Source organism: Branchiostoma floridae, chromosome 3, assembly GCF_000003815.2.
Source record: "Branchiostoma floridae strain S238N-H82 chromosome 3, Bfl_VNyyK, whole genome shotgun sequence".
In the NCBI taxonomy this organism is placed as follows: domain Eukaryota; kingdom Metazoa; phylum Chordata; class Leptocardii; order Amphioxiformes; family Branchiostomatidae; genus Branchiostoma; species Branchiostoma floridae.
In genome coordinates this window covers 20,647,736-20,663,645 of record NC_049981.1, presented here as the reverse complement: position 1 = coordinate 20,663,645, position 15,910 = coordinate 20,647,736, and the positions used below count along the sequence as shown (strand labels likewise).

Below are 15,910 nucleotides of genomic sequence, written 5' to 3'. Positions count from 1 at the left end.
ACGCAACAAAAAAAAAAGACAAAATGGAAAGCCCGATAAAAACGACTAAAAAAACGTTAAAAAACAACCGGAGCCTAACCTCTGCTTGGAGAGTAGCAATCTAGTGCTCTGTTGATGAAATGCTAATCAGAGCCACAAATAGTCTTGGTCAAGCAATGGGGACAACCGCTGACTAATCACACTGTCTACTGTACACCTTTCACATAGTCGCATATTCACAATCAGATGTGGGAAAGAGGCAAGTGTTGCTTTATCATTTTTTTGCAGTTTTGTTGAGCAAAATGTGGGAAAAACACTTCTGTTCCTCATTACAAGAAAGCAATCATGGATACACAATATCTTAGATTAGTTAGAAAACCATTTAAAGCTCTGTCCAGTCTTGCGTGGCTCTTGTCACTGCCACCTGCTCGACCCCAGTACAGGTGAAACAGGTGAAACAAAAATGTCAAAATATACAGGGAAAGTCTGATGCTTTCTGTGTCCATGTTGCCAATGTGCGTGCCAATGGTTCTGGCTGCATCCTCCCACTTGCACATTGAAAGACAAAATTACGTCATCTTGACCTTGTCAAAAATGGGCAATGACTCAAGTCATACCATCAAATCGAACATTATCCGTATGTGTATCTATTGGAACCTGAGATGACGGGAATAAAACTAGCATTGGCGAGAACCCTGATAGTTACAGCCTCTCATATACATGAGACATCAGCTTCTCCTGTGCACTCCTGTATCCAAAGTCAAAGCCCTGCATATCTCTGACATGAGCCTTGAGGAATTGTTTATACCTACATATTGTATCTACTGGTAATAAAGAGGCTAGGCTGCTGCCATAATTCATCCTAACGAGTTCCACAGTGCAATAGCTCTGGGGCAACATGCCTTCTGTCTTTCTTTCTTCTTTGATAAAACATCTACAACGGAACAAAACGGTGCTATCACATCTACATCTAAAGCATAATACATACATATATCTGAAACATTCCAATGCAACCTACACATCTTACCTCTTGTACTTGCTGGAAGAAGCAAGCATTAATTTTACAACCTTATGGATGGCCACCCATATTAGCTATTTAACGTATAGTATGCCATTCTGTAGTTTTACTATTTAGTACAAAGAAGCCATATAACAAATATCGTCATGGTTTGCATATACCTTCCATGATAAATTTTACAATCTGGCTTCACTAAAAGCATTTTACATGCAAAATTGACAAAAGCACTTACTACCCAAGAACAGCAGCAGATGACGATCAAGAAACGATTCTCCTACCTACCTCAGCGCAGCAGCCTGTGAGCTATAATCCTGCCATTTACCGGCGGACCCACGCAGGTCTGGGTGTGACGTCCTCTCTAGCTGATACCATTACCGGCTTCAAAGGACTGCCCATCCAAGCTCTGAACCACGTTACATCCTTACTGCTTTATATCAAGGCTGTTTAGGGATCTTCTGATGTATAGCAGTGAGTGAAACACCCACACAAACAGTACAGGGATAACCTACAGGAATAATCAGTCATTCCCCACTCTACAAGTATCTCAGGCTGGTAATGTATTCCTCCTACGTTCATTCATCAGGTGCCGCTGTCAATCCAAGGTAATAGGATAGAAATCGCTACTTGACGAACTCAAGCCTGGCTGCAATACCAATTAATATTCAAACTCCTTGATTAATGATCTTATCAGGGAGGATGACAAGATGATGGGCCACTTGGCTGAGCATCTTATCATTTTACCAAAACCAATAAGTCCACTTGTGCTTAAAAAACACATACATAAACGCAAGTGAAATCTATACTACACTACAATAATACACATACATGTACAATATAGGGACAGATGGGTTTTGATAAAATTAAATCAGTTGGCCCTGGTACAAGAATATTCATTATCTTGTCACCTTTGATATGCTTAAACCAAAGGAACTTTGCATGAATGATTCACAGCTAAAAATACATTTCTTTCACCATAATGCAATTCATAATCTCAGTCTGTATCAAACTGGTTTCATCTTCTATTTTCTTCAACCTATCTTTGCAAGCTCCCAGTGACAGTTTCTACAAAAGGGAATAGAATCTCTTTGAAAAGGCTTTGTCAGTGATACAATCCCTGAATTGTGCAGCAATCCAATGCATATATATATATTTGGGATGTCATCAAGGGAAAAAAGAGGAAATATTTTACAAGGACATACTGACATTGCAATGAATGCATCAGTAACTTGCATGTGTATATAATAAACAATGTAAGATGGTTAAACTGCCATGAAATACATACTTTAAATCTTAGAAAATAATTACCAACATACCTGCAGACTTTATGGCTCTCCTTACATTCAAAAACACGACTGTCTTCTACATTCTGCTTATTCCACAGTCACTAAGAAAAACATTGGAGTCATACCAAGGTGTCACAGCCCAATTAGGCCATGCCTACATACATAGCAAACAAGATTGGGGCAGAGCGGCAGAGATTGGATCAACCCTTCACACCTCTGTGCTAAATGGTTATGTTCATGACTAGTAAAAGGACTTGGTGTAACAAGCAATCACCGTCAAGGTGGTGGTAAATCTTAATGGCACCAAGGCTCAAAGGAAACCCACTGCCACAGGCTCCCTGATTTGTTAGGGCAGCATTTGGGGATCACATTTGCAAGACAATGTTCAGCTGTGCCGCAACCTTGAACTTGACCAAGATGGAATCATTCAAACAATCTTTAAAATATTTGTTCAAGTAAGCCTTGCTTTATTCCTCTGATGGAAGGGAGAATGTAAAAGATGATGTAGTGTACTCAAATTTTCAGGTACAATTTCCAGTGCAGCATTAGAAATTGCGGTGACTTGAGATCATATAGGTCTCTAGCACATTCCAGAGCATTTGCCTCATGCACATTATTTGCAAGCTTGTGGGATGATTAGCATATCTGTGACACCTTACTGGGGACATGACAGACATGATGACTGATGACAACAGTGTATGTAAATACACCACCTCCATTCATCATAGAACTTATTAGAAGGTAGAAACAACTTCAAGTATGGTAGAAAATGCAGGGATGGGATCATGACAGATTGTAAGTAACACAGAACAGGTAAAAATAGCCATAAAAAATGAACCTCTGAAAGACTGATATTCCTGGTCACCAGGTGTTGGAATGTTCCCTTCCAAACATTGTAGTCAAGACCCAGCAAGTGCCCAGATAAAAGGTAAATGTAGAAATGAAAGATAACCAATAATCCTTCTGACAAAGTGTATGTACGATACAATAGAACTTTAGGAGAGTCATACCAATGAATAGTGAACAGTACTGCACACATGCATGTGGAGCATGCAAGTATGATAATCTTAACACATGCAAGTGGTACATTCATGACTGTAGAAACAGAAAATTTTTTTGATAAAAATGATAAATTTTCAGCAATAGGGTACTCACCACTATCATTTCTGAGGGCTCCAAAACTAGACACTCGCTGGCACGCTTGCAGCTTCCCCCTGCACGTTTGCCAAAGCTGGAAATTAGAAATGAAACAAAAACAACAGTGAGTCAGCATTCCACTGTGTAGCATTTATTTACATGTATCATATCAAAGTATCTATACCATTTGTGACATTAGTAGAATAGATGTGTCAATGCAATGTATCAAAATAACTTGAATAAGATACAGACAGCATTTGTAGTTTTACATCCAAAATAACATGCATCATGTACTATTAGTTTTCCTTTATCAACTCGCAACTTAATCCATCCATTTATCCATCCACTCATCTATACATACATACATGTACATCAATCCACACAAACATACATACATATACATACATGTACATGTACATCCATACATACATGTACAACATGTACATATATCCATTTTCTTTATCATTGATTTGTGATTACCAGGTTGAAGAAGAATCATATACCATATCATGATATAGCCAGACAATATCAACCAATCAGAAGGCTCCACTTTCCCCATAACCCAGCTGCAGGTCATTTATATCATATATATGCCATATACTACATTGTACCTGCATCCAGGATATTACAAGCCTCTTTCTCAGGTTATTGTCAATCATTTGTGAGTAGGGGATCTTACAATGCTAGGAGCGAGCAATACAAGGAACAAAACAAAGGAATATATAACAAACAGGGATGTTACGTTGGTGATGAGAGTCTATTGCCCAGGTTCGGAAGGCACGGACAGCAACAAGCAAGGAAGAAAAATAGCCAGAAGAACAGAAACTGTATTTCTTCTTGCTCAGGGCAGATCATCAACCCTATATAAACCTTCTATTGCTCCAGTTTAATCTGTACAAAAGACATGTTTCATTTAGAATCTGATAGCCCTATACATACATGTACATGGGACAAGTACAAAGATACTTGAGCCACCCACTTCAGCCACCCAAGTTTTAAAATCTCTCAGACAGACGAAAGACATTTCTTCAGCTATTTAAGAAAGACAAAGCCTATAAAAGTTTTATCTAAATTCTTCTTCAACCCTGGAACTTATAGTGCTTAGAAAAGGCTTAGTACAGCTATGATGGCAATGATCTTGTCCTTTCCTTCAGACAACAAAAATCCTGTCTGAGACGTATGAAGAGAAGAATTTATCCTCCTGCTAACAAAAATAGCCATAATCTAGGATTCAACACAGTCTCTACTTACTCACAAAATGTCAGAGCATCACCTTTGCTTGTATCTCATGGAGAAAATCTTTGAAGGAGGTCCTTCAGTAAGTTCAATCATAAATACCTGACACACTATACACAAGACAGAAGGTCAGCAGTGTAATCTTACTGAAAATAACTTCAGGAGTGTTTTTTTCTCTTAAACCATCATGTTTCAAATGTCAATGAATCCTGGAGAATTCTAAATCTAAATCTACAAAATCTAAACAGCTCTGGCCTACAAAATCTTAATAGCTCTGGTCTAATATTCTCTTTTATTGACTTTTTTGTATATATTGACAACATGTCCTAATTGCTTATGACAGAACTGTCATTAATCCCAACTTCAGTTTCTTCTGGGAAAAAAAAATGGGAAAAAAGAAAATCCAATAATGACATCATGAGAGGACTTGGAGAAGACATTTTGATTGATACTTCCATAATCCATTTATGTTACATAGTTGCTGTCTACCTTAGTACAGATAAGCTTGTGACTTATGCGCCACTTATGTTCACTTGTGTCCTTTCAGTTCATGCCGTATTAACCAAATACTTGAAGGATCGCAACACAAAGTCATGATAAACATGGCCTTCTGACGCATGGTAAGAAGATATGCGTGTGTGTGGCAACTGAATGAAAACATGAGCAATGAAATATAATCTGGAGAGATTCAGAAACTATCCATCAACTTCATTTTTGTGTTAGAAAGCATCAGTTACTTTCAGCTCTGCAAATGGTCTTAGGCCTTGGCAAGACTTAATGCATCTCTAAGCACAGAGGAAAATGGTTGTATAGAATAATGGATTCCTAAGCCTTAGTGCTCAGCAAAACCTCTATGCTCCAGAACTTTTTAAACTACATATTGCAAGATGTATAGAGTACAACACAGTGGGTTCCATATATCCCCAGGTACCAACCCGTGATCTGACTCATGGGAGGACTGGGGCCAAGGGCGATGTGGAATACACCTCAATATATTCTATTCATGATATACCCACATTAAATGATAAAACACACCTATTAATGTGAAATGCATTAGTAGAATTTAGTACCCCCAAACAAAAATTACAACAAACGTCCTACGCTGGTATTCCAATTTTCGACAATGGAGCACATTGATGTAATCCTGTGCAATACAACCATACCATGAAATATGGACGGGACTTGAATATCCATATGGACTGGCAGATATATGTGGAGAAGGAGACCTCAAGCCAACCGTTCACACTTACGCCACATCTTCAGAAAAGACGCTGGAGCCATCCATATGGACTGGCATTCTGGCCAAGATATGAAGAAACTCAGTTTATATGAAGTGTGCATAAAATAGTTACTAAACTACTTGGTAATGTTTCAAGGTGGACACGGGGGCTTTTATTTCTTAAAGTTCATTGTCCAACCTCTACTGCAGTTATCCACATTATTCTGTAGCTTGTAGTCTTTATGTTCTATGTCCCAGACTCACCTGTGAAATCGTCCACAAGCCCCATCCAGCAGTATGGCAGCCCGTACATGTACCTGCCCAAAGTCATCCATTCCCCTGATGCAGGACCTTACTCCCCTTGTGGGCACGGAGACAGGTTGGATAATGGCAGAGCAGGATCACATTTGACTGCTTTGAGTGCCTCCCACTTTAAAAGTGTGCACACACCACATTACACACAGCATTGTTGCATTTCACATGGTGCTTGGGGAGTAACATACAAATGGCCTCTCAAAAAACAAACCATACATATTCTACACATGTACATGGCTTGGTTTAAGGTTGTTCTACGAAAAATGGAGTACATCATAGCTGGTAAAGTTAGGCACTGTGTGTCTAGCCTTTTTGTAACATGATGGTACAAAAACATTACGTAAGGTATGAGCTGTTATGGTACATTTGTAAAACTGTGGGCAATAATGCATACAATCTGAATCATATCACTGGTTCATATCAAATGGCATGATGAATGATATGCAACTTTTTGAAAGGAGTGTATCAGAAATTAAGAGATTTTGACTTTCAGTTTTACAAGGGATAGCAATTCTGTTTTGATGACACAATGGTAGAATTTTATATTAAGTTTGAAGAGTGGCATTACTGAAACACAAAACGAATCAGGTTTAACCCCAAACCACAAGATCGCTCCATACTTACATAATAACTGGTCACTATCACACTTCAAATCTGTTATCTAGACATGTTTCTTGTACTGTGAGAAAGTCGTCAACAAAAGGAAACAAAATGCAGGAACCAAGCTCTTTTTTGGCAAACTAGACAAACAATCTGAGGACAGCCATCTTACCTCAGATTTGTGTAGTTATGGCAATCAGTGCTGGGAGGCTAAAGCATGCAAGTGTTACTCCTTCTCCCTCAAAAGGGAAGGACTTTACCATCATGACAACTCAACAGGGAGATCTAATTTTTGCATGAGCTTACATACAAGCTAACTTAACTTTAATATGCAAAAAGTCATGTAAAGCAGTTTTTAAAACTTGGATACCAACAATAGCCAGTCCACATTTAGAACAAAAATATAAAAATTTGAGCACAATCAGGCAATCAATAAAAAGTGTGAAAAAAATACTGCCCGTAAAAAAATGATGTTGTCGAAGAATGACATAGATTTACAGCAGTACTCACTACGAGTGAGAAGGCACCATAAAGGTTTTACAGGACGAAAAAGATTAATCTTTGCCAAATGTCGAGATAAGCTGCTTTTTACCTCCAGCCACAAAGGGGGGCATTTGGGTTGATTTCTCAAAGGGATCTACGTCATAGCCCTCTATGAAACTTCCTGTCTGTTGTGCTACGGAAACCCATCTGTTAAAAACACAGGAGGGAAACCGCATGAAAATCAGGCTTAAGTTCTGGGTATACAACCACTTACATGTTTATGGCAGCTTGATTGGAGCTTGCAGGTGCAAAATTTGCAAGAATTGCCTCCATGGAATGTACTTGAAGGGGGCAGGGAAGGAAAGGAGGCAGCAAAATGGAATGAGCAATTTTACATAAACTTGAAGAAACTTGCTCCATCTACCAAATATATACAATGTATAATATGCTAACTCATAACACATAAGGACAGCTGGCCATTTTTTAAAATCTGCATATCAACTTAAGTGACCACAATGTTCACATCGCCAAGATGCTTACCAAGTCAACCACTACCGGTACACATCTACAAGTATTTCTACCACTTTGGGTTCAAGTTATCACACAACACAAGAAAACTGGTCAAATGCACCTGATACCATTCAGCCAAAAATCTTCATCTGACCTGTGACCCCTGGAGGGGGTCGAAAATGACTCCCTCATTGATCTAACCAATCACAGGTCATCTTGCTTTCACAATAGTTTGTTACACACAGGAAAAGTCCTGCAGTCTTGGATCTCCTGTTTACAGGCAAAGCCTTTGCTTAGTTTGCAGTTTGCTGCCTGTGTTTACAGCAAACATCAGTCTTTGTGGTCTTCTGTGCATTCCTACTCGGGAACTTCGCCTGGCAGTCAGGCCAGTCTTACTTTACATAAACTTACTTCTACTAAGGCCACATTGAAACAACAGAAATATGATCAAGCCAAGTTAATATTCCTAACTTTTAAAGCTGATTTTAATTGATATTAGCGTAACTTACAGCAATATTCCAAACATGTAGAAATCCCAACCAAATCAGTGGTGCGGCACTGGCTACATCAACCATATCCACTTATTGCAACAAAGTGCCTTTTCCTCCTTTGTATCTCCATTAGCTTAGCAAGATGAAAGGACTACTAACTTGTGATACAAAAATATCAAAGGAAGTAAATGTCTCACCCTTCCTCAACTAGATGCTACCATGATAAAAACACATGTCAAAATCTAAAATATAAGATTTATACTTGACACAAACTACTTAACCTACGTCAACGGAAGTGAGTTGGATGACTTATCATTCATCTACACCAGCACAAATCATATGCACTGCTTGTGCTAGTCACATCCTTTTACGTCAATGTTGCGTATTTGAAATCAGAATTGACCCTTGAGAATATATCATTTATGACAAGGTATGATCATGTAGGGAAAATACACTGTGAAATCATGTAATTAGTAATTCCTTTAAATTTAGCACAGCCTGCACTTTAACTTCAAGTTTAAAGAAAACAACATTCTTGACTTCAAGAAATATCCTTATATCGCAGTACCCTTGAGAAATTGTTATAAGGCCCAAGAAGCTGATCATATGGTAAAACTAAATTGTAAAATCATGTATATGTAATTTATGAAAACACCAATCAACACAGTTATCAACATATTACAACATGTAGTAAAATTTAAAATCTAGATGCATGCCATTTCAAAAATCCAAGTCACTCAGGATGTGACAAAGCCATTGGCAATCCCAGCAATGCTTGATGAGTACATTCCTGAAAGACCCCCTATCCCATCATCACATTTCAACAGTTATTTCCTGCATACCTTATCAACCACAGAGTATGCCACATGTGTGTCACAACACCATAACACAGGCTTATGTTATCTTTTCCCCATTTGCCTTCAAGCTATTTTTTGGAACATCTGGTGATACATACTGGCAGCTACAATCTTATCTTCATGCTGGAAGAATGTTCCATCATAACAACACTGATATTCACAAACTGCTTTAGTGAAGTACACTGCAGCTGACATTGAACAAGCCCCAAGTCCAAAGAATCAAGGTGACACGTGGCCTTACAAAATGTAGGTCTGTCGACTCAGAACCTGGAGGTCTGAGTTCAAATCCCTGGAAATTCCTGATGTTGCGCTCATGAGAAAGGCACTTTGCACCAATTTCCTTGGTCAACTCAGGTGTGAATGAGAACACAGTTTTGGCAAGGGCCGTCTCTCGGATAGGACATTGAATGGAGGTGCAAAGTTTGAGAGGATCCATACCTCAAGTATGTTTAAAAACCCACCACACTTATCATTAAGTACGAGTTGGGGTCTGTCCTGGTGTGAGTGGATCAAATGAATCTGTCTGGATATAAGCTTGTACTGTTCAGTACAAACCTGGTATGTTGTGACATAAGGTGGTTTACTGGGTATACAATACAAACCACAAACAGTTCATGACTGACTATAATTCATAGCATGGAATGAAATGCAATTTTGGACACAGCAAATCTAATTATAGAACAGGGAACTATAGTCCATCAATCACGAAGTCATTATCATTCAAATCACAACAAAGGTGTGCCACAAGGTCAGAGGTCAACAGGTGACAAAGGGGTATACACTTCAGTGCTTGCTTACAACCTGGTGAACTGAACCAGTCCAACTTCAACCATTGACAAGCAGTTCCACAACTAATGGTTAATTGGTAATTATCTCAGAGAACTGCAGGTCACTTGGTAAATTTGGCATAGGTAACGATATTCAATGTATAACTTACTATAATGACTAATGTGATCAGGGAGCGGACTACTGGGTACATATGCACTTTTGTGTACCCAAGATTGGAGTTTTTGACTGTAAATGCATCAATGCACACAGGTGTTTAATTTGTGTCGGATTACATATGTTCAGACACTCTAGTACACTACTACACTATCATATTCTTGATATCTAAGTGTCAGAAAAAGTTCTAAAACCTTCTAATTCAGTCTTACTTATTCAAATGTTAATAAAACTTTCAAGTTAGCTACACAATTTCAGATTCAAGTTCTGCAGAAGAGCAGTAAGGTTTGTAAAACCGTTTTACTGACATTATACATATCTACATGTGGCATTGTACTATAATTTGGCAGCATACACATTAACTGAGTTAAAATCAGTGGACTGTGATTTTTGACTGAACAGAGCCCAAGGTGTTACATAGCATAGTTCCCCTTTAATCATACAGACTAACAGAGAATAATCACTACAGATGGGCATACGTTTTATTGCCTTGGCAGATGATTTAGAAATGACATTACAAATCATGATTCTGAACACTGCATTGTTAATCACATCAAACTCATGTTTGACTCCAAAACAGATTCCAAACTTCTAAACATTGTGGAAGGTGAAAGTAGAAAAACACATTGTGGGGAACAATCTAGATATGCCGCGAGGAGATTAACAATAATGACATTGATAGAGAGAAACAACAAAGAAAAGAACTAAAAGTTCCAAACTAAATTTTCAGCCTTCTACGGTGAAGTTCTACCCCCATGATCCTTTTTGGTCTGTCCCTTGTGACTTCTCACCCCCCTCACCATCAGTTCATGTCTCCAGGGAAATGAGGTCATGTAAGGGTCAACGGAGGTGTTAGACTGGTACAAACAGTTCCAAGAATGTCCTCAAGGCCACACGTGGTGAACCTTAACCTTGCATTCTTCCCTCCAGCCTACCTAGATTACTATTCTTACACATACATAAGACACCTGCTACATAAGACTGCAAATATACACACACAAAATCACAGACCATATACATACATACCACATGTACACACGCGTGCACACATATACATAGAACAACACATACATACAACCTGTTTTTAACTTGGTTTAGCTCTGTTGACAACTTCTTGTGCATGCTTGCAGGTGCATACAACCACCCACAAAAATATACATGTAGTATAACTAACTAGCACATGATTTCATTCATACATTGTATGTCCGTCAGTTTTCTGACAAATAGATTAACTATATATAATAACAGTAAATATAACACACATACCTGCTTCTAGGTAAGAACATAGACCCATCGATGAAGACTGATCCAGACAACAGCACGTACCAACATAGACTCAGGTCCTCGGGACTGTGAAGAGAAGAACTTACCATGAGTATCAATAAATACTGAAATACTAGAGCAAAAGCTCTATGCAGTAAGAAAGGAAGAAAAAGAAAAGGTCCATAAATAAACATCTAGTACACAATTGATATAAGACTGGCCTTTAGGGCCAGGGCAAGCTTGTCTTTATCTCAAGTCATTAATAAGTCTAGCCATATATATTATGTACAGATAGTTCTGTCTCCAATAACCTTTACAAGCAAGGTCACAAAATCAGTATGATTCAAAGGCATTTCTTTTCAAAATACCCTCCTCTAGCTAAAGGATAATGTTGTAAATCAGTAAAGGGCATGGCTCAGAGACTGGTTACAAAAGTCATATTTCTGATACTATAGACTCTATTAAGCTAAGCCGGAATAAGTTATATGAATGGATAATCAAGATGCTCCATACTGTATACAAGTTCATATCTACAACTCCAACTGTTGCTAAACAGAATTAGCTAAAATTCTTACTTGTTATAACCTTTACCTAACTGAACAACGGAAACTCACAGAATTACTCCAATGCATTGAAGAGAATGAAGGGCTAAACAACTACAGTCCTCAGTACATCAATTTATCTTACCAGCAAAGGCCACAAGGAATTCTGGGCCACTGCACTCCAAATTTGTAGTTCTTATCATAACAATGTGAAGACTTACAAGTTTAGCTATTAAAATAACACAGATAATGCACTTATCAAGGACATGTTAATCTTCTTTGCAAATTTCCCGAACTCCTCCCCCATTCTACCCCCATTGTGAAGTTAATTATCACCTCCATGGGGAAAACTGCTTCAACAGTCAGGTGATGGACAACCTATTATCCCGTTTAGTGGGAGCATTTCTCATGGAACTCCACAAAGAAAAATATCTCAGTTATTTATTGATTTATCATAAAGCATGCTGTAAACACTGATAAAAACACTGGTTTTAGCCCAGAATTTGTAACACATAGATGCCGATCCCTCACCCGATGGGCCCTTGCAGTCAAAAAAGTCGCTTGGAGGCCATGAGACACAGGGGATCTCTTCAGTCAAGAGATACACACACAAAAAAAATGCTGGAGAACATCTAACCTTCTTTCTTGGTAAAGGAAATAATAAAACTAGTAGCCCAAGTAGGCTGGACTTTCTTAACATCCCTCTCTGCTCAGACATGACAGGCAGTAACTAAAAACTTGATGATCATGAGTAGCAACTGAAGTAGTCTGAACTATTTCCTGCTCTTCCTGTCCTGAAGGGCATGGCACTGTATGGATGTAGGCAGGAAGGATGGCGACCTGACATTCCTGAAAGCAATAAATTGCCCAGTGGTCCAACATTTCCTGTCCTTCAGGAGTCGGACTGAACATTATTTGTTGAAATCGATAAACCGCTGGGTGGGCTGACATGGATTGCTATCAGTGAAGGATACCTGGCTATTGTGTGTATACAAACTGTACTCAGACTTTTCATTTGAAGTCTGCAAAGTGGTACATTCTGTAAAGATTTTTAAAAGATTCCAATCCTGTCAAACCTGCAGCCCACAACAATGGAGAATGTTACCCCAGGACCTGGGACTGACCTATCAGTTATCTAGGCGAAGAGGGGATGGAGGTGGTTGCTATGACAACAGAAGTGGACCCACCAATTGTTCAATAGTCAGACCTGCACCTAAACCTATTTCTGTACCTGCACATGATGTTATGTTTAGTGGAGAGTTACACATCTCTGGTTTCTGTACAGTACAAAGTGCATCCAGAAGACACAGCATTCCCGAAGGACCAGGGAAAGGGAGGAAAGGATTCTGCCTCACCTGGAGCAAGATGAAAATAATTGCACACACCAACTATGGAGTTTGAGAGTTAGCACACCAGATCCATGAGGTGGTCCATGGCCAGGGATGCCTATAGGAAGGAGGTCGACTGTGACCACAGCATGACAGTAAACTTGCCACGCTCTGACTACAACAGGAATTCCAAAAAGAGTGCCAAAACAGTGTCAAACTTGATAGAGGATGTACATGTAGGTAAGAGCTATACAAACCCTTGGTTCATGACCAACAAAGTTGGCGTGTGTTATATAATCTCTTACTGTCCTGGAAGGAGTAAGTGCTAGGAACAGGGTTTAGTCAGACAAGCCAAGAGTTACGCAAGAAGAATCTTTGCCAATAATCACAATGATTGATTGACTAAGTCTATGGGGATTCCTTTCAAATTCAAGGCAAAGTGCACACTAGCGTTAAAATATTCTAACCATAACCAAACATTAAAATGCTAATATCTCAGACGTTTTTGACTGTGCAAGAAATTCAAGAGAAAGTGCTGGAGGAAGAAGTTGGACTTAAAGACTGCGACCTGCTGGCCCATGCTGGACAGAGATGTCTGGGACAGCATCATTCGTGGTACCTCGTACTTAGGAGGATGAACTGAACTGAAGAAATAAAAGATTGACAAGACTAATAGCAAACTCTTATGTTTAAATCTATTCAGGGTAGCTTTGTTTACTGTCCACAATCAAATACAATGACAGACTCACCTACACACACAGAGTTTCTAGAAACCTGTCAGAATTTCCTGTATCCATTGACTAAGTGTGCACAGAAGCAGGACTTGAGTTACTAGTTAGTAGTAGTTGACATCAGTGACGCATTCAGTAAGGTAGAAACTAAGAAAGTCAGTAACAATACATCCTGCATAGTCACTGAGTGACAATCGCACAAGTTGCCTTCTTCACGGTTGAAGTCCTAAGAAGAATCAGCTCCAGGTGTATGCCAACAGTACTGAACTGTGCAGTGACATGACGCGTGGCATTGTACAAATGAACTTGCCCTGGGCGACAGGCCGCATGGCATGTGGCTGACTTTATATCTGTGGATTACCACCTTTCAAAACACACTGTATAATAATATATACTGAAGCCCCATAGCCTAGAGACACTAATAAGAGTGATGATAGGAATTTTGGATTGGCATTTTTCCACATCCTGTATACCTAAAAGCCCACTGCCATGAACCATTATTTTTACCTTCATAGACTAGCATTTCTGCAGAAGTTTAATGCTATATACTGTTGTACACACAAAAACAAGGAAACTGAAACAGGGAGGAAATGATGTTCACCTGTTCAGGAATGCTGACAGTTCCTGTTTGTACACTTTTGAAAGTACAGTTTCATTGCTTATGTTTACACTTGCCACCTTGACTCTCCCTTCTACTGACAGGAAGTGCGGTCAGTGGGCTACATGGGTGTGTACTGAACAACAAAGGTGTACAAGTCTGTATTATCAATGCTGGTCTTCCTTTGTATAATACTAATAATTTTGTACTTCTTCACTTAGCATCCAGATACAAGTTTCATCTGTGTGTTGCAGGTGAGAGGGCAGTTCAGAGAAATTTTGCTGAGAGACAGTGCCTTTCAACCTGTTATCATTGGATAGACATTAGATGTTACATCACTCTGCACCAACTGCAGACAATCCTGATTCCAGTCCTACTTGATGGAAACTTGAGTTGTTTCTGCCTTCATGAAAAATGGACATATTGTTATGGGTGTGTCTGTTCTTACATCTACGATCTAGCATAACATCCAGTCAGTATACCTTAGGAACTCATGGATGATATTTGATTGGTGGGTAGATCTTGTAAAGTATGGTCTACATCAAGCTTGGGCCTCCTGGCGGCTGTTCCAGTTTTTGTACCTTTTCCTCTGTACATGCTGTGGTCTTTATCATTTTGGTGATGGACAGGCTAGGATGTCAGAAAGACGTCTGCGGTTTATATCATAGCTTGTTCACAAGACAAGTTTTAGCTTCATCAATCCATCAATGAACCTACTTGTGAGGCTGGGTAACAAGACAGCAACCTTCATGTTACCAGCAATTACTGTGCAGAAAAGCATGCCTGATTAAAAGCTTCTCTGAGCACAGCAGATTCATCATGTGTCCTCTAAAGTACAAACATTCATTCAGTCCAGCCCCAAATGAACCCACCACCACCAGAATAGCAGCAGGCAAATCAATTCAGGCAGGCAATCTGACATGACCTTGCTGTTCAGGACACACATCTCTGCAAAACTGCCGCCATTTGTACAAAAAGGCAAAGCAGGGGGTTTCCAAAATAGCATGACTTTTATTTTCACTAGACCATCCCAAGACCATAATATCAGTATTTGCAACAAGATTTTCGTGAGGGAAAGTTATTCCAATTTTCAACAAGATTTATACTGTGACAAAAGGGATATTTGTTCAAATTCTTGGAGGTTTGAAGTTATAAGAACTTCTGGATATCCTCTGGGTGAAATTTCTGGCTCCAAGCATGCTGTGCTGGCACCAGTCTGTAATGTTATTGTTAATCTTGTCTCGAGGAAACGTTAATAAGGGGAGCAACTGGAGCTAGCTCGCATTAGGCTGACTCTTCAGGTAGAAAATAGACTATCTCAGCTCTCCAGCTGTGTGGATTAAGACCAATGCAGAGAGACTTTTCCATTCTTACTTTC

General features: G+C 39.2%; 1 protein-coding gene across 2 annotated transcripts in view; it reads right to left on the bottom strand.

Moving 5' to 3' along the window:
* LOC118411352 (rap guanine nucleotide exchange factor 2-like) overlaps positions 1 to 15,910 on the bottom strand; it is a 93,024-nt gene that overhangs the window by 34,560 nt on the left and 42,554 nt on the right. For both annotated transcript variants that reach the window (XM_035813591.1, XM_035813592.1), the window contains exons 5-6: positions 11,337 to 11,420; positions 3,436 to 3,511 (exon numbers count right to left, since the gene is read on the bottom strand). In XM_035813591.1, coding sequence (XP_035669484.1) covers positions 3,436 to 3,511; positions 11,337 to 11,420 — 160 coding nt within the window. The remainder of the gene's footprint in view (positions 1 to 3,435; positions 3,512 to 11,336; positions 11,421 to 15,910) is intronic.